The 25,386-nt window shown below is 47.9% G+C and overlaps 1 protein-coding gene and 1 long non-coding RNA gene across 2 annotated transcripts in view; one reads left to right on the top strand and one right to left on the bottom strand.

Annotated features, from left to right (window-relative positions):
- Window positions 1-16,483, bottom strand: part of LOC144152945 (uncharacterized) — a 59,190-nt gene extending 42,707 nt beyond the window's left edge. Inside the window, exon 1 of the long non-coding RNA XR_013319253.1 lies at window positions 16,359-16,483. This is a non-coding gene — a long non-coding RNA (uncharacterized LOC144152945). The remainder of the gene's footprint in view (window positions 1-16,358) is intronic.
- LOC144152944 (fibroblast growth factor 9-like) overlaps window positions 1-23,693 on the top strand; it is a 96,500-nt gene extending 72,807 nt beyond the window's left edge. Inside the window, exons 2-3 of the mRNA XM_077684533.1 lie at window positions 2,149-2,252; window positions 16,397-23,693. Coding sequence (XP_077540659.1) covers window positions 2,149-2,252; window positions 16,397-16,600 — 308 coding nt within the window. The 3' untranslated portion in view covers window positions 16,601-23,693. The remainder of the gene's footprint in view (window positions 1-2,148; window positions 2,253-16,396) is intronic.
- Window positions 23,694-25,386: the final 1,693 nt, after the last annotated feature.

Below are 25,386 nucleotides of genomic sequence, written 5' to 3'. Positions count from 1 at the left end.
TAGATGGCGTAATTTTAACCACCCCAGCCACGCAAATGGGTGAGACTGCTAAGTTACGCACTTCTTGCCGTGTGTCTATGTGGAACTGGCTTGCTTACTAAGATAATCCGATGTTACCGTTGAACGGGATGAGCTTTATTTCTGGACGAAGCGAAACGGCAATTGTGACTGATTCTGGTGTTTAGCGTTGTCAAGGAAAAAAAAAACAATGAAAGTTATTCCTCCGTCAGTCGCGGATATGTTGAAATGAATGGCCGCCGTACAGTAGGGGAGGGAGTGCAAGATAGATTAGAAAGAAGGGCGGGCATTTCCTCTCTTGTTAGCTCTTTCGTTGCACTGCGCAATCGATTTTAATCCAGCCAGATCGCAATTGCCCTAAATCAATAATAATTAGACGCAGCCGCGAGTGTCGTAAATGAACAAAATAGGCTGTGTGCAATTCTCGGCTACGCACTTCCGAGCTGTCGAAACATTTTATTATCCGCGTAAGCATCGACCGGGCCCGAGCAACCGCGCAGAACAGCACAGCCAAGTCAAATGTTACTGCACATCACTCGCTGACAGGAAGCAAAAGTTTTCCAACGGCCTCCTCGGGAACGCAATAAAAGGTTCCGCACGTCTCTTCCCGTGCATTTCAAGGAGAGCCCAACCTCATCGCGGCGCGCCAGCGGACACGGAGATCTTCGCAAGGAAAGCGACCGACGCCAGTCTAGCTCGGGGCGCGTGCAATCACCCCTCCCTCCCACCGCCGAACCCTTCCGCCGAAGAACCCAACGGTGGACGGGCGCTGCTGGCCCCACCCTCCTGCTGCTATAAAAGCCCGTTTATTTGATGAAGATGTCAGCGCCCATAAAGCGGCAGGCGCGCATACCTTGGGCGAGCAACCCTGCAATCTGGCCGCACAATCGCTCTCTTCCGCGAGGCGGCAGCGGCGGCGGCGGTGGCATTTAATTACACACGCGGTCTTGGCTGCGACTAAACTGCGCCTCGCGATCGGACTCTATCCGGTCGGGCCGTGACAAATTGCCGTGCCCCGGACGGCTGATGCGAGCAGGCCGGAGGGGAGGGAGGCCGTTTTGCACGCGGAAAGCAAGAATGAGCACGGGATGCTCTAAGGCAGGGTGCCCCTCACTGAGCTTTAATGAAACGCCCCCCGTCTGCCGCTCCGAGCAGTGCAGGGAGCAGGATGCACTGCGCTGTGATGTCTTGAGTGCGCCCGCTGCAATTCACAAACTTTGCAGGGAGGCTTGCTCACTGAAAAACTGCGGCGTCTAGGAGGCCGGGAGGTCTTCGATTGGCGGACGGCACAATTTGCACAGCTAACGAGGTTCAATGGAGGGCATTCGGTTAAAGTGAAACTACAAGCTAAGCGAGGCGCGTTTTTTTTTTTTTTTCGACCTGGATTGATTTATGGCGCATGCAAAGGGTTTTTTGCACGTCGCCCTGACGAGGCCTGATTTCACGCTTGCGCGTGAAAGCGTTTCACAATGAAGACGAGCCTTCATGGGCGTGTGTGTGAGCGCGTAGCCGACGTGTCGGGACATTAATTGTGACGCACTTCGGGGCACAGCGTATCGAAGGTCACTCGGTCATGGCGCATGGGGTACGCTCTATTGGGGCGTCTAGGAATAGCGCGCCATATTCTGCGAAAATTAATTATTAGAAACATGCAGGGGATCATAGCAGCCCTGTTTATAACCAAAGCCAACGACTGCTGAGGGAAGAAAGCATACGATGAGTCTGAACCCCTCCCTACTTCCAGTTTATGTCTGAGGTAGGACTTGCGGAGAACTGGCATTTATGTACACCAGATTGCCATTTGGGAGAAGAGCCCCAAATTTTACAGCACATTGCACAAAAAAGGCAATTTTTGCACAGACCGAAATAATGAGCCGGAAGCAAAACTGGGAGCCTAAAAAAGGTTCAACCGGTGGACGTAGTAATTTATTAGTGTTCAGGCCGCTTAGTTTTTAGCACGATATATGTGTAGATTGGCTCAGGTGGAAAGAGTTACCTATCCTTGCGGAGCCATTTTATCGCTGACTTTTACTGTACTCAATCTGTTCGGCGTACTTTGCCGCAACGAAAAAAAAAAGAAAGAAAAAAGCCTACCTACGTCTAACCCCCCGATGCCGTTTACTCTTGCAGCCGTCCTGGAGATGAACGCAGTGGCGGTGAAGCTGTACAGTATTCGCGGAGTCGTCAGCAAGCGCTACCTCTGCATGAATCGCAAGGGACAGCTGTCTGGACAGGTATGTGATATTTCGACACCCGGTTTTATTCTTTTTTCGTTTCCCATTCTGTATGTCGACTTGTTTGTACGTTTCTGCCAGAACATGAGGTAATATGAGCAAATTCTTTATATTGAAGAAGACTGCGAGAGCCAATCATATCAGTGAGTGAGTGAGTGAGTGAGTGACACCTCTCCTATCACAATCACACACACGCACACACGTACATGTACGCACACACACGCACATGGGGAGAGGGGGAGATAGATAGATTGATAAAAGACAGAAATAAAGTTTGACACTCAAGAAAACCTCCGAAAGCAAAGGGGAGAATATGGTAGGTCATTGAAACAGATAAAGAATTTGGAAAGAAAGAAAGTAAAGAAAAAATGCCCGCCAGGTGGGATCTGAACCCACGACCTCCAGAATACCGGTCTGGTGCGATAACCACTACGCTACCGGCGGGGATATTTTTCCCCTCCACTTTCTGGGGTATTTATGTCTATGTAATTTTTTCCTGTGCTTGGGGGTGGTAGCCAGCACCACTCCGACTTCTCGGGGTGAAGGGGACCTTCTTTTTAACACCTGGGCCGTCACTCGAGTATCTACGACATGTCGAGAGTGGTCGGCCAGCGTTGAACCCTCTTAAGCTTCCTATGGCACCAAGACTGCCAGAACAGAGGCACTCGCTATGCATGTAGCGAATCAGAATAGGAAATGAGGGGCTTGTTGAAAATAAGACAGAAATAAAGTTTGACAGTCAAGAAAACCTCGGAAAGCAAAGGGGAGGATATGGTAGGTCATTGAAACAGATAAAGAGTTTGGAAAGAAAAAAGAAGGGGTTAAAAAGAAGGCCCCCTTGACCCCGAGAAGTCGGAGTGGTGCTGGCTACCACCCCCAAGCACAGGAAAAAATTACATTGACATAAATACCCCAGAAAGTGGAGGGGAAAATAGCCCCGCCGGTAGCGTAGTGGTTATCGCACCAGACCGGTATTCTGGAGGTAGTGGGCTCGGATCCCACATGGCGGGCATTTTTTCTCCACTTTCTTTCTTTCCAAATTCTTTATGTGTTTCAATGACCTACCACATCCTCCCTTTGCTTTCCGAGGTTTTCTTGACTGTCAAACTTTATTTCTGTCTTATTTTCAACGAGCCCCTCATTTCCTATTCTGATTCGCTAGATTGATATATATATATATATATATATATATATATATATATATATATATATATATATATATATATATATATATATATATATATATATATATATATATATATATATATATAGGGAGTATTAGAACTTTGAAGATGGTAGAGAACACAAGAGAAGAAAAACTTCGAACAAGGTAAAAGCACGATTGTGGCCACAATCGTGTGGCCACAATCGTGCTTTTACCTTGTTCGAAGTTTTTCTTCTCTTATATATATATATATATATATATATATAGAGAGAGAGAGAGAGAGAGAGAGAGAGAGCTGTTACTTTCAAGTGAAAACGACGTAGGCTTAGTCCCCACTAGTCACCGCGAAAAAAGGACTTGGTCCCCAACACCGCACAACCTTGCACCCGCCCGAGAATTCGTGTCAATGTGAAACATTGAGCGCGCCATTTGTCAATCTGAAGCAAGGCGACACGCTTTATGACGAGAGCGGCGGTCCATACACCTTCTTGACCGCGACCTCGGAACCCGCACTCGGAAATCCTTCCCCCCGAACACCCAAAGCCCAGGGAGAATTCACGAAATGTTTTTTTGAGTTGGCGGAATGTCTGACACTCACAGCGTGGCAGCGCCCGCAGTCGTGGCAGTGCTCACCGGGACGCCAATCAAAAAGCACGCGTTGCGGGGAGCACGCGCCGAGGCAAGGAACTTGTGCGAGAAGAAGGAGCAGCTGATTTTTTTCAAAGCTTCATTCTCACTCCAAATCCTGCACGGCTTTCTAACAGCAGGGCCTCCATAGCCGCGGCATTATGAGGGAAGAGAAACAGCGCGCGGAAGGAGTTGACGCCAAATTCCGAACAACGCCCTGGAGTTGATGCCAGGCGGCTCGAAGGGGTCCGTCCGAAATATGCGCTTTAGATTTATCCTTTTCTTCTCCAGCTTGCCTTTTTGGGTTTTTGAATGGCAATGTTTTACCTTTCGGAAGAGATCACTGACTTTTCAGTAGTAGTTTTAGTTACGTGAACCGGCGACCATAAACGTCCCTTACCCTACCACGTAGGACCCTTGAACATTAGGCCGACACGTAGGCTTTGGGAACGTACATGGGTTTGACTCACGTTTTTTTTTTTTAACAGCATGACAATGCTGGCACAATGTAACTGCAGGGGTATGAAAGACGAGTCATGAAGGAAAAGTTACAACAGCTAATTACAATGCCGAACAGGGAAAGCTCCAAGGGTGCCGCTGTGCAAGGTGGGTGATGTACTCTTTCTGCAAAGTAAATCCGAATTTCGGTCGTTTTTATAAGTGGTTCATCTGGGAACGCACAATCCCCTCAGTTACGGCCATCTTCCTGGTGCGATCGGCAGGGTGAGGCTTATTTCTCTGCAGGCCTATCAGAGCTTTTAAGCTACACAAGCAATGAGCAACGTTGTATCGCTGACACATTTTATCTTTTGCGTCAGTTGGGACGAGGGCATCCACCCACTCATAGCGGAACTCCGCCAGAGCCGGGGTTTGTACTTTTTTGCGTATGTGAATCAGCCCAAAACAACACACAAAATACCGGTTTTGCTTCACTGCAATACACTAACATTTGTCGCTCACTACAACCTGCGGTTGTGAAAAAAATATAATTAGTGTTTGTTATTTGTTACGAAGACCGCACTTCTCAGCTAGATAAGAGCCGTTATTGTGAGCGCAATCTTGAAATATTAGACGTAAGTATGTTTATTTTCATTCATACTTATTTGAATGCATTCGCGTGTGCGAAGATGCATACTGACGCCTCTGACATACTAAGTCCCACCCGCGTAGTTCCCCAAATGTCGCTTTTGTAAATGTAACTCGCAACCCTTTCGTTCTGTCCTAGCTGTCATTTTCAGTGGCCAACAAAGCTACTCGGCGGTTTTTCTATAGACACCGCTTCTCCCGACGCGGAAGTGCTTACCAAAGCAGCGGGGACGAGACAACGAGGTCATTCTTTCCGCCCGAGCAATTGATACCGCGTTTCCCTGATAGTTCCGAATTGCTGCCCGGAGGCGCTTTTTCTCCCGACGCTGCATCAAGCATACACGGATGCACTCCCCGTTTCCTCGTTCTACCACTACTGACGAGGGTGCGTTGACCTCGGAACAATCGATTTTGCTGTGCACAGCATGCACTGCTATTTCCGTTTCATTCACGACGGTGGTACCGTTTCTCTCCCTATTGTCCATCTTCTGAGCTTGTTTCAATTCCTCGGTATGGCGCAGACTGCAGACTGCAGACCGAAGCCACAGGACTGGATCATTTTGTCCCACTGGCACAAAAAATGTGACTGCATAGAAATATAAAAGAAGCCGACGAGGCAGTTTGTGGTAAATTATAATGACAACCATTCGTATGCTCGCATAACCGCCTCTTACAGCCAACAATACCGAATCCGCGTTTTAGTACAAATTAGGTCGTAAAATGACCGTATACGCATATCCTAGCTGCCTGTCTGCTTCTCTATTCATCCCCGAGCGGTCGCTTCCCGACAGTTTGCCGAGCTAGCTGCCGCGTTAAGGATGTTAGCGCAGGTTTAGACGCTGAGTCTGCGCCTTTATTACTTCCTCGTACTCTGTTAACGTCAGCTTCGCTTCTTCCTCTGTCGTTATATTGCGACCAAAAGGCGTTTTATGGCCTACATTGTGTGTCAGCCTCTGTTTCGTGTATCGTAGCTCCGTATCGCTTCTAATACACTAAAAAAATGACAAAAAAAGCTAAAATTTTGCCAGCCACTATAGAAGCGTAGAACCTTCACTTGCTCTTACATTTACTTGCTCTTGCTCGGCAAATTTTATCTCGCAAAAAAAAAAAAAAAAGACCGGTTGATAATTAATGCGCGGTGGTGCACGTATTATCGTATAAATGACTGTTTGGATTTTAAAGTTCGCGCCTGCACCTGCAACTACATACGTTCCAATTCTCCATTACCGTAAACTTACCGTATACCTTCCCGTAAAAGTGCCTTTAGGTTGGCGTCTTTCCAGGAGCGGGCTCGCGAAACAAAGTAACAGCTGCACGCAGCGTGTAATGGCGTTGTACGGACGTTAAACTACCTTGTCGCGTGCGCAGCAGTCGTATCACCGAGCTAATGTTCCCCTCTCGTTCCCAGGTCTGGAGTACAGGAGCCGTAATGGTCACAGAACACTGCATGTATGTCACGCTCTGTCGCTGCTTGCCTTTCTCTTATTCCTTTACGTATGGCTCCCGGCGTTAGTGGGTGTGCGCTTCTAACCTGAAATCGCTGCCGCGTGCACCAGAAATAAAACTCAACGTTCGCTTCACAAAGATTTTCCCCGAAAGCCTGAGCGAGTTCGCAAGCGTTCGAGCCAGGACTTCCGTTATCCGTCAGCCCCGACTTCGTCCTTGTTTCCACAACACTTTCGTGTAATGCACATTTTGACTGCAGTTTTCTACAAATCTTCGCAATGCTAGTGTATATAAGAAACGTTAACTTCTAGAGACCTACGCGTGAAACGAAATTCAGTATTTAGCTAATGGTCTCCGCAAAATTAAATGCGATCACAGAAGTGAATATGACGTACCCACATCATTTATTGGAACGCTGTAGTAGAAATAATGTATTCTTAGCAGGCAGATCCCATCGTTTCTTCATTATTTATCGCATTTATACGAACTGACAACATTTGTATTGCCTATTGGCGGGGGCTATCTGAATACCAAACGGGCGGCCGACAACTAAAATGTCCCCCTTTTAAAGGGGCCCTGAAAGGCATTTTGAGCACACTAAATGATGTAGCGCAATCGTTAGATTGGGTCGTCAAGGTCATCTGGGCCAAGTATTACTCTTTTACGCGCAGCAGAAAGCTCACACTTTTGTTGCAAAGTTTGTCGCTTTTTTCTCACCCTTTCCTTCGTGTTTTTGGACGCCGCCATCTTCACATGTCTACATCATCGATTCCCCGATGTTCGTCATGAGCTAGACATCCTGCTATTGGGCGGCTTTTTCACGCACTTCCGGCAAAGAGATGAGTCGTCTGCTCAGCGTCGACTCGCCGGCTGATCTGCCAGCGTAGTGCCGGAGGGCTTGGACATTTTACGACAAACGAAACAAGTGTAAACAAACGCTTAACCGTTCGTATTGAATGCAACACGGCCATAACACGACATGGATATTCTCTTACCGGAGTACGTCCCATAAAGAAAGCGTTGAAGCCCCGTGGCACTTCTTTCGTGCAATCGCAGAGAACGCCCTGAGCCGAATGCCCAGGTTTGACGGATACATTTTTTTCCACTTCAAAACAATCCAGAGATGCGTTTCGAACGAACACAACGTCACAACATGCGTTGCAAGTCTGAACCGCGATTGACAGACGATGGGCTGCCTCCTCCTGCCCCTCGTAACCTCGTAAATTCGGCACTCACCTCGCGCGCGGTTTGCGGGGACGAACAGCAAGTCACTTAACTCTGGCGCGCAAGCCGAGATGGCTTTTAGCCACGCACACTGCACATACCCCATGCGAGGTTGAGTCGTACGTCGCTCGAGAAAGATAATCCAGGCCGTGGGAAGCACTATCCACCCGCAGAAGCACAACGTCGCATTTCATCGCGAAACAAAGGCGTCCACAACACACACACCATCGCCTCCTGTAATGCCAAACGCATCTCGCACTTCCAAATGAGAGTGAGTAGTATGCCTGCAGTGCCCATATGCCGCGAGGTGGGGCGCCAAGCTGAACCGCGATCACGCAACCGTAACTGACCTCTGGGGCGGTTTGTGCCTTGTTGCCAAGGCAACCGATGTTTGAGATCGTCAAAGAAAGGCGCTCGCTCCAGCGCTAGAAAGCTCAGAGCCGCGCCGGAGCATGTTTAGCCAACGTTGCCGCTCTCCACCATGCGTCGCCCCAAGCTGAACTGGTCACATGATTGAAGCGTTTTGTGCACGGGTTCTGTATCGGCTTAAAATGTCTTTTTCACATGGCGCCGGCAGGAATTACCACCACCGCAAAATAAGACCCGGCACCAGCGGGGCCACATCTGATACGGCGCTTTTTGGATAAACAGTGCGCGGTGCATGAAAGGGACCGAGCGCAAGATCCTCCTCAGCGGCTGCGAGTTCGCCGCCGATTAAAAGTCACGTGCTGCACTGCAGCAACGCACACCGCGAAAGGGCAAGGCCAGGCCACCGCACACATGCGGCCAGATTTTTCGTTCGCTTATCCATCCTTGAGCGGAGTGCGGAATTCATGGTGTCAACAAAACTTGCCCGTAGCAGACGGCAGTCGGAGGAGCGTAATGCGGAAGTACGTCACCGCTGACTAGCGCAGCATCATGGGAGGCAGTGCTCGCGCGCCGTCAACAGTTGAAAAGAGGAGGAAACGCGGCGCGACGATAATGCGCGGTTTTTGATTTACGATTTCTCAGCTAATACTCATCGCTTTAACAAAATTCTTGCGGGAGGAGATTGCTAATGCATTGTCTTATTTGGTTACATGTAGATCCATGCATCGGCGGAAGGTATTTCAGGACCCCTTTAAAAGCACGCTACTTCACCGCTCGGCAGTAAAGGATTGCCGTGATGCCCACCCACGGGCTGCAGCTTGCTCGCTTGCTCGCTTGGTTGTCTGCCTCGTTTTCCGACCGTTTCTCTCCTCCTTTCTTTTCTTGTTTCCCTCTGTACGAAACTGTGCGCCATGGTGGCGACACGAACCACCTGCCCGGCACGTACCCCCCCCCCCCCCCCCTTTTTTTTTCTGTTTTTTTCGGCGGCGGCCGAACCCGGGTTCGGCGGAGTCTATGCGGAAGAAGCCGAAGCGGCAGCAGACGTTGCTGACGTGTGTCGCGTCGTCGACATTGTGTCGCGTCTCGCGCAGGGAGGCCCCCCGCGTGGCATCGGCATCACCAGACGGCTGCTGGTGCGCCCGCGTAGGTAAACGGCCCCTGCGGGCTCTGTACTAGATGCGGAAACGAGTGGCCCTGCCTGCTGTTGCCTCTCCTTTTCAACGCCCCTTCCTTTTCTACGTCTGCGCACTCGCCCTCTCGAGGCTCGGCTCGGAACCGAAACTTTAAATTCAGTTTCAAGGAGCTTTGTCTTGCACGCTGCTGTGGTTAAGAACACTGGTAGTGCGTGAGGAACACGGAGTAGCCGGCAGCTTGATTGATTGAGCGTTTGTTGAAGATTGCTACTAAGCGACAACGAAACTGCGGAGAAAAGTGCGCCATAGTTTCCAATTGGAAAAGATACGCTTGCATTATTTGGCGCTAATTAATGGTTGACAGTTGTTGCAAGTGAAATTAATGAACGTGTGATCGTGCACTCCTCGAATAAAATTACAATATTCGCAAAACGGCCCCGTGGGATCAAAATGAGTTTAACACAACCGGCCCCTTTCAACCCATTCCCCCTCCCCCGCCTGACTGGGCAAACGAGTTTTCGAGGTAAAATGCGAGGGAGTTACAAGGAAACACGACAGGGGAGCTCACCCTGAATTCATAGTATCGCGTACTGCCCACAGCCAACGTTTCTGCTTCGAGAAGAAAAAGAATTCATTTTGTTACTTTTTCTTATCATATCTCACTGATATAATTCCAATTACAAAAACGAGTGAGTGAGTGAGTGAGTGAGTGAGTGAGTGAGTGAGTGAGTGAGTGAGTGAGTGAGTGAGTGAGTGAGTGAGTGAGTGAGTGAGTGAGTGAGTGAGTGAGTGAGTGAGTGAGTGAGTCAGTCAGTCAGTCAGTCAGTCAGTCAGTCAGTCAGTTAAAGGAGCGAGCGACGTCAGGGCTGAGCAGAATCAAAATAGAGGAACACACCTCCGTGGTAGCGGAACTTCTTTTGCTATACAACTTTCATCTTCCTCATGGTTCCATTGCACTCGTCGGAGAAAGAGTCACAACTTCTTTCCTCCTCTGTAGTGTGCGCTATGAATGAGCAAAGGCGTAATCGACATACTAGTTTTGTTTTCAAACGCACACTCAGTGTGCTAGTGGCCCAACGTCCCAGCGGTCACTGTGACCGGACGAGATAGCCGGAAAGGCGTGCCGCCTTACTACAGACAAAGATTGATCGTCGTTAATACAGGTTATAGAAAGCAACTGCTCAGTTCTTCCACGTGGAGTCCACTGCATCACTCTTTTGCATAATCGGTTTAAGGGGCACCCAAACCACTGAGTGAACCGGTTTGCCGAAGCACGTCGCGGCAAATTAGGGACTGCTCGTATGGTAAAGGCCGCAATCAATGGGTGTTCTCGGCACGCCCGGATGACCGCGGCAGGGGTGCGCACTTACAGCCTTGAAAGGCCGCTTTTTTTCAGTCGGCAAAAGAAAAAAAAAATCCGACATATGCTCAGGAGAAACCAGCCGAGTTAGAGAGAAATGACATCGGCCGTCCCTGAACTAGGTACACCAAACACGAATTAAAAAAAAACAAGAGCCGGGGTGAAAAACCCAGTGGTATTGCACTCCGTTTTGCCAAGAAGGCAAGAAGTCCGGAGCTGTTGTGAGACGTTACTCTAGCTTTTCTGTTACTCTCCGTGCTTCTCAGAATGAAAAGGAAACATATTCTTTATTTTTCTCGGACTGGTTCGGTGGGGAGAAGTAATAATTGGGCTCATTCGCTGGCGCTACGTTCCGTTAAACTGCTCCTCTTCGGAAGTCCTTCAGAAGTTCCCGACACCGTTTGTAACCCACCACCAGGTACAAGAAATACTTCTGAGAATGTCATCAATGTGGACGTTTCCTTTGCTAGGTACAAAGCTTCGCCCTGCCTGACTCCTGCTACAAACACGAAGCTATAAAAGAATGTCAGGGAAGCTTGCACCCCGGCACAAGACTTGAATGGCAAAGCCATTGTAGGTGAGCATTGCCGGACACATAGTTAAGTATCATTGTTTCTTGGTATAGTTGCAGTGCTAGTAATCGTCGTCATATGCAACGAAGAGGTCGTCGTCTTCTTCGCGGAGAGTGGTGAATGCAAAGTAATCCTCAGCGTTGTAGTCTTCTATACGTCATCGACTCGAGGAAGCGGTGGCGGGATCTGCAAGTCGTCTCGAAAGGAGGAGGAGGAGGAGGAGGAGGAGGAGGAGGAGGAGGAGGAAAACTATTTTGGGTCTGATGATGTGGGAGTGGTCCCTTAGTACAGGAGACCGTAAGACGACCGTGCTGTCTCAGCTCTGGACAGGAGTTACTGGGCATCCAAGCCGGTGCTGGTCCTCAGGTTCCCACAGCTTAAGGAGGCGAAGGGAAGTGGGTAAACTTGGGAGGGCTGGGTTGTGTGCGCACTCCAAGATCATATGAATAAGCTTGCATGGGTTAGGGCAGAATTTACATGTGGCAGGGTATTGGGTGGCGTAAATCGAATGTAGCCAAGTTGGGTGAGGAAAGGTGTTTGTCTGGAGTCTTCAGAGCATTACTTCTTTTATTTTAGTAAGCTGCGGGAGAGGAGGTGGGAAATGTTGTCTCGAAGTGCGGTAATATTGGGTGATGTATTGAAATGGGAGCAGGGGAACGAGACTCGGTGTCTCCTCAGAGGCCTGAGAGGAAAGTTCACAGGCTTGTCTATGGGAAAGTTATTGCCCGGGGGGGGGGGGGGGGTAGGGGGGGGTAGGGGGGGGGGTAGGGGGGGGGGGTGTTCGAATTCCACCCGAAATCTTTTCCAGGCAGCGCATAAGCAATACTTACTGTTGGTTTCGGCTTAACTACCCCCTTCCCAAAAGCCATAACCCCCTCCTAAAAAAAATTCTGGCTACGGCCCTGTCCGTTAGTGAGGAGTGTCCCAGGGTCCACACAATGTCGATCTTCCGGTTGGTAGCATGTTGAGTGAGAAGCTTCCTCGTGGTAGAGGCCACGTTACCGGCTAAAAAACTACGATAGACTGTTTGACAGTCCGTAATTACAATCGTTGCGGGAGTTTGAGTGATGGCGAGGGCCACAGCAAATTCTTCCGCGGCCCAGATAGATGTGGTCTTGATTGAGGCGCAGGTGACGATCTTGTCTTTGGTGGTTACCACGGCTAATTTATGGGGCGGATTGGATGGAGTAAGGGCTGCATCTGCGTATGAAACGTTGAGATTGTTTCCGTAGATCCGTCTTAGGGCTTGGCTACGAGTGTCGACGAGCGGAGTTTAGAGAGGGATACATTTTTTGGGGAAGAGGGCGGTTACGAATGGTTTGACGCCAATTATGTGTTTTCTGCCCGTGGTCTGAGGGGTTGACGTTTTGAGAGCCCTTGTAAAAGTGCCAGTCCTGTTGGTGTTTGAGTCAGGTGGAGACGTTGACTCGAAATATGCCCTTCGACGAGTTCCGAGACCGAGTTGTGAATGCCTAATTTGAGAAGTTTAGTTGTAGCTGTGGACATAGGGAGATTAAAAGCTTTTTTTTATAGCTTTGCGGATGAGGCGATCAATGGATTCCGGGTCACGTTTGGTGAGAGTAAGGTAGGGGGCGATGTAGATGACCCGTGATATAAGGAAGGCGCGGATAAGGTGGAGAAGGTCTTCCTCCTTTATGCCACGATGTCGATTGGAGATGCGTTGAAGCAAGTGGGTGACGAGTAAATACTGCGGTGAGCTTTGGTATGGTCCGGTTGTTCCGTGTATAATCCTGAATAGTGACACCAAGTATCTTGAGTTAAGGGCTGGGACGTATAAGGTGACCAACGAGGGTAATTTCAACTGGTTCTTCGTTGGATGAAGGGGGACCTTTTTCGTAGGATGATGAGGTGAGATTTTTAGGGTAACAGCGAAGGCCAATTGACGGGACGTATTGTTTCAGAGTGTCAGTGGCTCTTTAAAAGATATCTTGAATTTCATTTAAAGACCCCGTGTCAGTACAAAGGGTAATGTCATCCGAATACAGTGCGTGATGGACACGGGGAATGGCTTTAAGTTGACGAGGGAGGTCTAGGAGAGTGATATTAAAAAGTAAAGGTGAAAAAACATAACCTTGAGGGGTGCCTCAACCTCCTAGGGTGATGGGATCACACTTGACATGGCCTGCTTTTAGGATCTCCTGTCTGTGGGCGGGAAAATCGGCAATATAGGAGTAAGTACGCAAGCCGCAACCTGTTTCGTTTAGATGGGAGAGGATTGCGGAATGAGAGACGTTACCAAAAGCTCCCCTTAGGTTCAATGCAAAGATGGCACGAAGTAAATATCGGAAGATCGGTATGAGAATTTCTTCCTTTATGCGAAGGAGGAGGTCTTGCGTGCACAGGTGTTTTCTGAAATCCTACATACTATTTGGGATGAGATCCTTGGCTTCTAGGTAGGGTTGTAGAAGTCGGAGTAACCTACGTTCGACCTATTTACCCACACAAGATGTTAAATAAATGAGACGAAGGTTGGCCAGGTGGGGGACTTGTTAGGCTTCGGATCATAAAACGGATCTCTGCTGTTTTCCATTCTGGGGGAAGTTTCCGTATTTCCAATGAGCGTTAATATGCTGCAGAAGATGTTTCATTGAGTCAGTGGTTCTCAAATGGGGGTCCGCGGGCCCCAAGGGGTCCGCGAGGGCATTTCAGGGGTTCGCGAAGCCCTCCTTGATGCATACCCAGAACCCTCTCATCCCCTTCATTTCTTCTTTTTGCTAAACCTTGCTGGAAATGCGAAGAGGTGGCTTCACTGCATGACGTGTACGTAGCCCATGTTTTAATGTTGGCTTTCTGCATGACAAGTAAGCTACGCAGAAAAGACGACTCACAAACGCTGGGTGTCTTTTGGTTATAAACGCAAATTGTTCGGCAATATTACGTGCATAAGCATAAAAGTCAAGCATAAAAGGAGGGTATTGAATGAGTATGTTGGCGACTGTAGATGCAAGTGCAGGTTGTTTGACATTATGACACGTTCAACATGATAACCGTGATCACATTGTGACGCGATCAACACGTGCACCGTGGGGCAGGGGCGTAGCCGTGGGGAGGGGGTTCAGAACACCCCCCGGCATTTTCTAATCCCCCCTTTCAGTCTTTTTCATCCATACTTACACGCCGAACCGATATATTAATATGTAAAAACGAAAATAAAATGACAAGGATAAAAATTAAAATTACTGTGACAATGTTTGGGACAGGCTCTATTTCTTTGTAGTTATCTTTTACCGGTGGCTTAACCCCTCCCCCCCTTGAAAAATATTTCTGGCGGCACCACTGTCATGGGATTCTCCGTCACCTTGGCAAGTCCCAAAGGGGTCCTCATGCTCGAGAACCACTGCTTGGGCTAAGAGGCGGTCGGTCACATGATCCGGGCCCGGGGTAGTGTTTTTGTCACATTCGGGAAGAGATGTGCGGAGTTCATAAAGTTGTAAACCTCGGTCAAAGTCCGGATTCGGCTGGCCTTTACGGCTGTGTGGATTTCTGGCTATGTGAAGATATTTAATTTCTAGGGAACGCATCAGGTCTTCAGAAGAGCCATTGAAAGAATGAAGAAAAGGATTGGCACACTCGTAGCCATGTCTCCAATTATCCATAATGGCTTCCGGAGAATGCGGCGGCCGCGACGACTTCTCCCAAGCAGGGTGACTTTTCATCTTTAGTAGTAGCGCTGTAGTTTTTATTATTTTTTTTACATGTGCGGTAGCGTTTGACAACAGCGCTGGAGGTTATTTTTCTTTTTTTGCTAGACCCACAGGGCGAGCCGGGGACTCGGCGGTCGCCACGAGGCACGCGCTCACGAGGGCTTGTCATTTTTTGGGGTATTTTTTTCTGCGACAGCGAACTTACGGCTTGCACAATAGCTCCGCTGTTAAAAATGCTTAAAGTGTTTCTTCCCCTCTGGGCCCCTCTTCAATTTTAAATAATAAGCTTATTTTTGTCAAAGGCAGAGTACGTCGCGGCGGAGCGAATACAAACACGTCTTGTCTGCTCGTACAGAATAGCAGAAAGCGAGACGGTACGTATAGCCTTCCAACCCCCTTGACGACTAGGTTATTGTAGATGGCATCACACACAAAAAGGAATCGGCGTGAACGGGTTGTCTCTCACTCCTTCCTCTCTTCGTTACATTGTTGCGGGCGGCACAGCCGGGACAGGTTGACTGATCAAAGCGCCATTGTTCCGGTCACACACTCCGCACCGGTCATATCTGTTTCCTCATACCAGATTTGTCGTCTGTTGAGCACAAACAGCTGTCTAAAATAGTTTAAAACTTGATAACTTTTTTGTACTTACGTAGGAGTGTCTATGTTACCACGGAAGTGTATGAGAGTGGGCATGTACGCGCGTTTAAGACGTTTTTCGTATTTTTATTTTAGTCCGGAGGCATAACTTGCGTGCCCATTGTATCTGTCGTTGTATGTGATCGATGTGACGTCTATTGTTTTAAACGTAAAATATTCAGAGTTTCGAAACCGCGCGCGAAACTTTCGGACCTTCTTTTGTGCGTAACACGAAAAATGTTAATTTTAAAGCGAGAAGACAATAGAAGAGCGGTGGAAGAAAGTGTGTACTTTGCGGTTCGCCTAGAAGCTGCGCGTTTAATCACACGAGCGAGGTCACGGTAAAACCTTCGATTTACAGGTGATGTTGAATCCCCCAGCGGGTACAGGCAACAATCATCGTCGCCGTCGTCGTCGTCGTCATCGTGAAAATGCGGATCATGTTATAAAAGAATCATAGCGGTCAGACGCTCGTGCCAGAGTCGTTCCGTAACAGGTGTCGCGACCTTTACCTCTGGACATAAGACATCGCTTGCATGTACGTGAGCCGTGTATTCACAACCGTATCCAGGCATGGCACGAGTCCACCTGTGTTGTTTTGTAGTAAAAGATCTACGGAGCAGATTAGAGAACTACGTCTAGCCGAATCACATCTTCAAGCCTCGCTGTGTGCACGCTATGTCTGGTTTGCGATACGTCCGCGGCAATTGTTTTGAACCCAGACTAAAATTACTATAAGTTGCGGCATGCTACTGCCATTGTGGCCATAACGAGCAACAGGTGTTTCACTTCAAAGACGCTTCCATACATGTATACTCACGGTTGTTTCCCGTTCCTCTTCTTCTCTTCCTCTCGCAGAAGCGGCGCTCGGAGAAGTGCATCTTCCAGCTGACCGAGCTTCCCAACGCGTACACCACCTTCTCGTCGATGCGCTACTCCCGTGGCACACGCTGGCGCTGGTACCTGTCCATCGGCAAGAACGGACACGTCAAGAGGGGCCGCAGGCCGCGCCAGAAGGGCACAAACTTCCTGCCGCGAAGCGTCAACGACTTCAAGCCCTGAGCCCCAGCAGCTCCTCTCCAAACAACACCGCTTCCAACCCAGCCGCAAAGTTCGCACCTACTACAACAGCCAGCGTCTCCCAGCGTTTGTGGGACAGGACGTGACTGTCATTATCCCCGATTGTGTGCTGTGGACCGCCTGCTCCGCTGACTGGACGAAAAAACGCTGCGCCACCGGCGGTGCCTGGACGTAAACGCCTGACGCCCGGCGTTACTATCGCGTACTGCGCGTCCGGGTATTGCGACGGTCACCGTGGTCACTGCACGGCGATTTTCGTGACCTGCCACTCTGGCGCTTGTATACCGCTGAGGTGGTTGCAGCTGTGTCGCCTACGTCATGAAGTGTATTGATATGCGCTGTTCGGAATCAGTGTCTGTTGACAAGGGCGCCAACAACAGAAACCACATTGCGCACCATTCGTTAACCATGTTCGTTAAAATTGAGCTCACTTTGTTCCAAGTTTTCCAAAAGCGATTTTGTGAGAAGGGTGGGGTGTGAAACGATGGAGGTTAGCGTGTCGAACGAGCTACATGAGGTTTATTTACTAGGCTGTATTTAAGCAGTTAGTGAACATTAACGTAAGCGTTCTTAAACGTAATTTTATTATTAGTAGTAACAAAAAAAACTCGAAACAAGGTGCGGCGCCCAATGCGTGATTGTATAAGCATTTTCAGTATGCACGTTCACACACACACAAAAAAAAAAGAAAACGCCAGGTGTTGAATCGCTGTTGTGTTGAGCAGCCACAAAGTTTAAAAAGTGTCAACCGCGGACAGCTATCGTCTCAGTGACAGGTAATTGCCAACTAGTCAACCTACAGCACCCAGCACCCAACGTTTTCTACCTGCTATTGAAGTATTTTGTCTCATTGGTCTTGGTTGTCGACTTGTCCCAAAAAATTTAGAATATATTGAGAACACATAACGCATATTTGCTTTAATCGTCTACTTCCAAAGAGTACGTAAGCTATGTGGCTATACAAACCGTGCTGTGGAGTTTTATAACGCCACATAATGGTCGTAACGAAGGCAGTTCACTGAGGTACGACATTTTACTAAGCCCCTTTTTATGTGTGCGCGCTTCAACAACGGTTCTGGAGCTCCAATGCCGGGACACCTTGCATCACTGTGCTGGACTTTGCGGCGACCAGCACCGTTTTCCTCTGCAAGCGTCAGCATTGTGTGTCCCTACATCATCTGATAGCTGAGGGCATAAGATTCGTGCAGCACGGACGGATTGCAGTGCCACGTTATGTGCGTTTTTTTAATGTTTTTTTAATCAGGGTGCTAAAAGTGCATTTGTGCTAGGTTCCCTACAGGAGTTTGTGGCACGCTCTGAGAATCCACACTTGCCGTTCTGAGGGTTGTGAAAACGCACGAGCATAATTTCGGGATAGTTTGGTTAGATTCGCAAAAGAGTCTGGCGGCCTGCAATTCCGTCATTCGCAGAGCCATCCGCACGATAGCAGGCCAATTACGTGGTAGGCGTTCTTCAATACCTATCGCGACCTTCTTGAGGAAAAGGTTGGCCCGTGTTCCACTCGCCGACGTAACAGTCTGTCAGAGAACGAAGAGTAGGTGCCGATTCGTGCAATACGCTGTTCGAGGGCTCCGCAGTGGCGCTCCTTGATTCCTTGCCAGCGCGGGCTCTACATAGGACTTGTCAGCATCGTCTTTACAAGTCCAGTTCCCTCTCTGACTTCTGCCGGGAGCAATCCACAGTGCATTTTGTCTTTTTTTTATTAATATAGATATACGAAGTATCAGCTTTTAGCTCTCTAAGGTGGCTTTGTACATAGAAACTGAGGACACTCTGCGGAGAGTTGCAGTATGATGATGAGTAGTAAGATTATCCCCGGTGTTCACTCTTTCTAGTACGTTCCGTATGTCTAATCTTTTCTTTGTTTTGTTCCGTGGTCCTGTGGTTTGTAGGCTCTGGGAAGCCTGGGGCTAGCAAGAGTTCAAGAGATCTGAAAGAAGGAATGCGGGTGGCCGCTAATATTACACAATGTAGTGAAACGTATTTTGTTAGTGTAACTGAACCTCTTTTTCTTCATCGCCCGAACAAGCTTTGTTTTATGCAAATTCATCTTGCATTGAAGTCCCTCAAGCAATTACTTTCATCGTGCAAACAGTCTAATGAAACCACGGTATAGTTCATTCCATCACTTGCTTTTCTTTCTCCTATAGGCCTAACTGGCGTAATTTGTAAAGCACACGTCGGGAACTGCGCCTGATTCCTCTACGTGGCGCGTTCTTGACCCTGAAAAGATAATGTCCCCAACCCACGGTTCATGCTTCGATAAAGTGTTCGCACTGTTTGAAAATGTTTGATTTTGCATTTCTTTTTGTTTATTCCGTGTGGCGAACGTGTCAACTATGATTCTGTATTCACTAACTCAATTACGACTGCCATTAAAAAAGACGTCAACTTATTTATTCAAGAAAAAACGCTATTTGAACTAGTTCGCGCAAACTCACGCGTTGTAAATCAACATTAGCCGTTGCGTATTGGTAAACTCGCACCCTCCTTATCCAACACCATTTTTTTACCTAAAGCGCTTTCACAAATTGTCGCTATACTCGTTATTTATTAATTTCATCTCACTGCCAGCGCCATCATGGCTACTCATTTTCTGTCCCCTCCCGTTTCCGTAACACCGTCAACTCCCACATAGATGAGATGTCAGATCGCCTCAGCACTGGTTGATCTGACGCTTGGCCAAAGCGGTGCCGAAGTTGCACGTTTGAAATGTTTCTCTTACTTGACAACACTGTTTTTTCTCCTTGTGTGTAGCGGATACAAGAAAAATTTTGTTATTGTTGATGCGCACCTTCCCTTTCCATACGTAGCTCCATTTTTATCTTTCTTTCCCAGGCACGGGAACTAGCAAGGACAAAGCTACGCACAGAATAGAGGCATTTAGGGAGCTCTCTGCGAAGGGAGCGCTATATAGAGTCAATCGTTACCTACCTCACTAGCTTTTGTCGAGTGGCTATTCCCCATCTACCCCTTCGAAATAGCTTCTACACTGCTGTTGGCTTCAGCTGCGTGTACCGGCTTTGTAAGTACATTTCAGCCAGGGCTGCTGGTAGTGCAAGCAATATTACAAGCACGTTGTTGTATGCCCTATGCTGTTGCGTGACAAAGCAGCTTGATAGGCTCGCTTTGATAGATCTCCGCTTTGACTGCTTTTTGGTGCTTACCACGCGTTATTTCATTAATTTCGATGTAAGGCATGATGAAAGAGGAACCGGACACTCGGGAAAAAAAATCAAGAAAGAAGTTGGGACGCTGTTTAAGGAAATGTTGTAAGTTGGACAGTGTCGCGAAGGTACACAAATGGCATGAAAAAGAAGGTAGAATTGACAAAAAAAAAAAAAGCAAGATGGCTGCTCTGACGTGGTTCTTATGGGGTTGGAAGCATTGCGAAGCGGCTACGTTTTTATCTCGGAAATTCAGCGAAAAGTTGTGTGTAACTGTAGTAAGCGTTACTAGCGTGCTGTTAGACGAGAAACAGGCTGGAACGAGTTTTCAAGTACACCGATACGGCAGCGTATAAAATTTAAAAAATTGAATGTTAGGTCACTCGAAGGCAGAACTTAAAAACAAACATTTTGACAGTTTTTGCGAGATAGGTTTGCGTGGGGTGAGCGGGTTGCGCCAGCCACCATTAAAAAGTAACGGGCTCACTTGCAAAGCCCTCGCTTGAATTCACGTCTTCATTTGCGTCCACGTACTGTTCATAACAAGGTCTTCCAAAAACACTTAATAAACTTATCTAAAAAGACAAAAAAGGCAATCGTCCCCAACCGTAACAAGTCAAAGAACAAAAATATTGTCTTAAGGGCAAACGTTTTTACTTCTAAACTGGAAGGCCGGCTCTTCTTCGATTCTTTCAAGTCTTTGTGCTCCTTCGAGCTATTGCATGTTCTTCTATCAGCTATCGTAGCGAAAGCTTCCTCTCCGGAAGCACTGAATATTGCATGTGCTAGCTTGATTATGCAAGATATTGATAGCGTTTCGAAGCAGCAATCGCAATTTCCTTTTGGAAGCCCCATTTTTACCAATATGTATTTGCAACCAATACTCACGTGTCGTCGTTGCATTTCTGTCTGAGATACTTCCCACTTCATGTAACATCGAAAAGCGTGTGCCAACACACTATCGCTACCATCTTTTTCTATACACATCAGCCTTTGATGTTCTACTGCCATGTCGCTTTGATGCGGTGTTTAGTAGTACTTCTTGTAAGCCTCCCTAGGGACTGCTCAATTTATTGACTTGCAGACGTCTCGAGCATATCTGCAATAACACTATATTTGGTAGCGTACCGTGTACAGCGTCGTGGCTTCAGAGAAATCGCAGGATGTATCGTACAACAATACTGGACGTACTTGCGTTAACCTCTTTCTCTGATGTGTTAAAGTTGGCAAGTACCTTCTCGCATTGCCGTTTGAAGCGCAGTGGACGCTCTCAGTGAATGATGGAAAATACAAACGACGCCTGCGGTGATAACGGATGCTTTTGATTGCCCAAAATTATCTTTATCTGTTTCTCTAAAAGTCAATCACTATTGATCAATAGAAAAGTGAAAAAAAAGGATTTTTTAACCAGCAAAATGGCTACCTGTCCCGCGTGCAGCCAGACTTATTGACTCGTTGTAGGCTGTTCGTTTATTCTGACGAACGTGTTGACCCCATTGCACTAATGGATAGAACTTCGAAGTCCAAGGGCTGCAACTGTTTTCGCGATCTTCTTCTATTATAACGATTATCCTCGATGAAAACGTGGTTCGCTTTCATCGCTTCTTAATACAACCAGGTGGCTTTTGAAGGCTTGAACGCGTGGTTTATGCACAGGCGTGTATAGGACACTGCCTTCGTCGTTGCGACGTGCGCTTTAGGCGAATATTGCTGTGCCTAATGATGGATGTAGTTCGAAGAACGATGGTGCCATAGTGGATGTACGTATAAACGGACACAGGAGTGGCTTATGTCTTTTTGACGCTATAGTGAGAGTTGAAAGCAAAGTGTTTCGTACAGTCGAAAGGTTTATGACAGTAAACGCGGGAGTGCGTGCCGCTCAATACATGCAGCGCGCTCTGGTGAGAGGATGGCGTGCTCTCGCAGTTTGTGCGGTTGGCGGACGCACTCCCTGAAAGCGCTTTATCGTGCGGCTGCCTGCTGCATTAGTTACGTCTCGGAGGATAATACATTTTTTATCACCAAATCGGGCAGCGAAAAGCAAGTTTTAACCCGGTCGCCCCGTTTCGCGCTTGATAAAAATCCCCTCATCGGCACATGTATTCTCTGGCATCATTTCTAGATATTTAACGTAGCTATACCGCAGCAACGCAATCAACCGTTGTCAGTGAGTGGATCCGCCAAATGTACGAACTGCGACAGTTCGCCATGCCAGCGCTAGACCTCTCTGCATGTACTGAGCGACACGCGCTCCCGTGTTTACTGTCACAAATCTTTCGACTGTACACGTGAAGGGCTTCCGTGTGAGAATGAGTTGAGGTGAGCGTGTGTGTGAGACGGAAAGCGGCAATGCAGCCTTCATCACGACTAGATCGATGGTCTCCTTCTCTCGGGCTTTGAATGACTCCTCCTACGTATCCCTGATAAAAGCGCGAACGAATTTTAAACCAAGCCCCAACGTGCACTTCTTGCCACAAAATCGAGTTATATTTCTTATGGGACCTCCGCAAACTGAGTAAAAGTAGTTAACCAACGGCTGTCCATCCCGCCTGCCGTGATTTCACTAACATGACATTCGATTTTTTTTTTGTACGATGAACCTGTATGTCGTATTGTATATCTACGTGCACAAAGCCCCTACCGAGAGATGAGGTGCGGTTCAGCCGTGATGAGGGCTCTAATGATGGCTGAAGAGTGCATTAAGAGGACGACTAAGCAATAATGCAAGCGTCAACAACCAGTAACTTGTAACATTTGGCGCAAAACGAGCAATTTTTTCACTTTTGTACTTTTATACATTTTACCTACTGTTAGAGCTTACGGACTCAGTATACTGTGAAAAACAAGTGCAAAAAAATTGCGCCCTCTCCATCCTGTAGAGCTTGCCCCCACTAGGTCGCAGCCATGACTTCTTGAGATTTTTTCCTCCTCAGCTTACTATGGCACGCAGACGTAGAAACATAGATACGATGTTCGCTGTACGCAACTCTGAATCATCGAGCCGTTGAGAGTTGCTGCAGTTAGACACGAGTGTAGTTTGTCCCTTACGTAGTGTTAACTTGAACGATACGCAAATAGATGTTGCTGAGCTAGCTCTGCCGCAGTGCTCCGCGTTCGTGTCAAAGCGCAAAGCTTCAAGTGTAGATAGCTCACGTATGCCCGCTCATCGAATGTGAAGCAAGCACACGTCTTGTACATAACCTGTATTTTGTTTCACTATCTATTGAAAAACCTTTTCTTTTCTTTTTTTTTCGCCGTCCAAGTATTGCGTGAGCTCCGAGTGTGTATGAAGCGGAAACATACCACTGTCAAAATGCATGAGTTCCGCTATCGAGGAGAAGTCATTCTGAGAACACATGTGGGTTGTAGATCGAGTCTTACGGGTAAGCGTCGCTTCCTGGTTCTGCCTGGACCCTGAAGAGGTGCCACGGGAAGTTTTTCAATGTTGGCCTGTCACTCAAGCTCCCGAAAACCAAAGCGTTCTTGTTCGGTTCGAGACACGGCTATAAGCTGCAAGTTGACGCAAAATTTTGACCCACATTCGCGTTCGTTTTCTTCCTCACTGTGTATTTATATTTTTTTTGTTCTAAACGCTGTAAAATGTTGAAAGAGCGCTTTGGAACGTGAAAAAAGTTTTTTTCAATAAATCTTTTTTGTAGCATAAGTAAGCAAAAATATTTCTGTTGTAGCATAGATGTGCATATAATCCCACCGGCCAGTCTTCTCTTTCATTAGTATTGTGTTTACGTCTACAGTGACGCGACGAATATTGTATGAATTGTGTGTATTTGGTGTTCCTTCTTTTGTACGAGACTTGTGCTGTACGACTCCACGAAGCGGCTTTGCAACGAACATGCCTTTGAAATAAACATTTCCTCCGCACATGACCTCCGGCTTGTTTTTGGAAGTGGCCCCGGAACAACGTGAAAAGTGAAAACGTTTGACCGGCGGACGCCAGCTCAAAAATACATTTGACCCTTGGCTGTCCTTGTTTTTTTTTTTTTTTAATTTCGAACTCATAGAGAGGAGAGTATTCCCAACAAACAACAATGTCAGCATGGTTAGTCAATAATTTATCCCTGCATAATCTTTCACGAAGGGAGGCGTAAGGCCGGAGCCGAATAGGCTAAATATGCGGGTAAAATGGACGTCCTGCACATGGACACAGCAAAATATGAAGACAGAGCGGCATGCATAGCGCTGGCGGAGCGTAGGTGGTTCCCCGGTGACGCGCTGCACGATCCATAGAGCTTCATACTTCAAATATGGCGCCACTGTCCAGGGGAGCCGCGCTTCAGCGAGCGTTCCGTCATGTACTGGGCATGCGTGTTCTACTTGTCCTTGACATGGCTCATGAACCGGCTAGAAAGTTGCCTCTGGCTACTAAAAGGCAACAATATTACTGCAGATCATGGCTGCAGATGGTTAATTAAGCTTGTTTTGTTATTATAAAGTTGAATCTGCAGAAAGATTTATTTTTCAGGGATTATGCAGAAGCTTCCTTCACGAGGAACAAGAAAAACATGTTACCCTTTTTTTTTTCTTTTGGCTTCGAGAAAAAAGGAAGCCCTGTGGCTAGCTGAGCCAAGTAGGCGAGGAACGTCGGTAGGTGCAATGGCGCCGCCCACGGCAGCGGCCTGCGCCTCGGGTATAGTTCCCACCTTTCACCGCCGCTAGTTCGTGGCGCTGCGGACCAACTCTCGCTAGAGTTCCTGTATATAGCTCCCGCAGGGAGCTAAGAGTTGCGCGACCCTTTTCCACGCGCCGCCGTGATTGCGACACTCCGGTTATCCATGCCGCGCAGAGAAGCCCCCACTACGGCTGCGCCGCAGCCGCCGACGCGGGCGGCACCGCAGGAATCCAGCGTACCCGCCGTAAGGCGCCGCCGACCGAAGCGCCCCCACCGCGCGTCGGCCGCCGTCGGAAGCGTGGCGGCGAGGCTCCTTCACTCGCGACGGGCGGCTTTCCCGCAGCAATCCGGATAACAAAGATGGCGGTCGGTCGCGCAACTCTTAGCTCCCTGCGGGAGCTATATACAGGAACTCTAACTCTCGCTAAGGTCCCTCTCGCCGGTTGACCTACAGCACGGGCGGGGCATAGGTCGGCAGAACAGAAAAAACTCACTCAAACTCAATCACAATTTTTTTCATTAACGCTGTACTCAATCAAACTCAGACTCAAAAAGCTAGTACGTTCTCAAAATCACTCATACTCACTCATAACATACTCATTTGAAATCGTACTCACTTGCACTCAAACTCATTTGTCCTCACCAGTATTCATACTCAGGCTGTACTCATGAGTACTCCATCTGTAATCATGAGTACTCAGTCAGTACTCACGAGTACTCAATCTTCTATACTCACGATTACTCAGTCTGTATTCATGAGTACTACTCACAATACTCATGAGTACTGAATCTGTATTCATGAGTACTACTCACAATACTTATGAGTACTCCATCTGTACTCATGAGTACTCAATCTGTATTCATGAGTACTACTCACAAATACTCAACTCAATACTCAATATCCCCAGACACAATTAAGTGTCCGCGTAGATGGACGTCCGTTCGTATCC

Source organism: Haemaphysalis longicornis, unplaced genomic scaffold (genome assembly GCF_048455015.1).
Source record: "Haemaphysalis longicornis isolate Haplotype H1 unplaced genomic scaffold, Haemaphysalis longicornis Haplotype H1 scaffold_9, whole genome shotgun sequence".
Lineage (NCBI taxonomy): Eukaryota > Metazoa > Arthropoda > Arachnida > Ixodida > Ixodidae > Haemaphysalis > Haemaphysalis longicornis.
The sequence above is the reverse complement of the archived record's forward strand: the minus strand, read 5'-3'. Positions and strand labels throughout refer to the sequence as shown.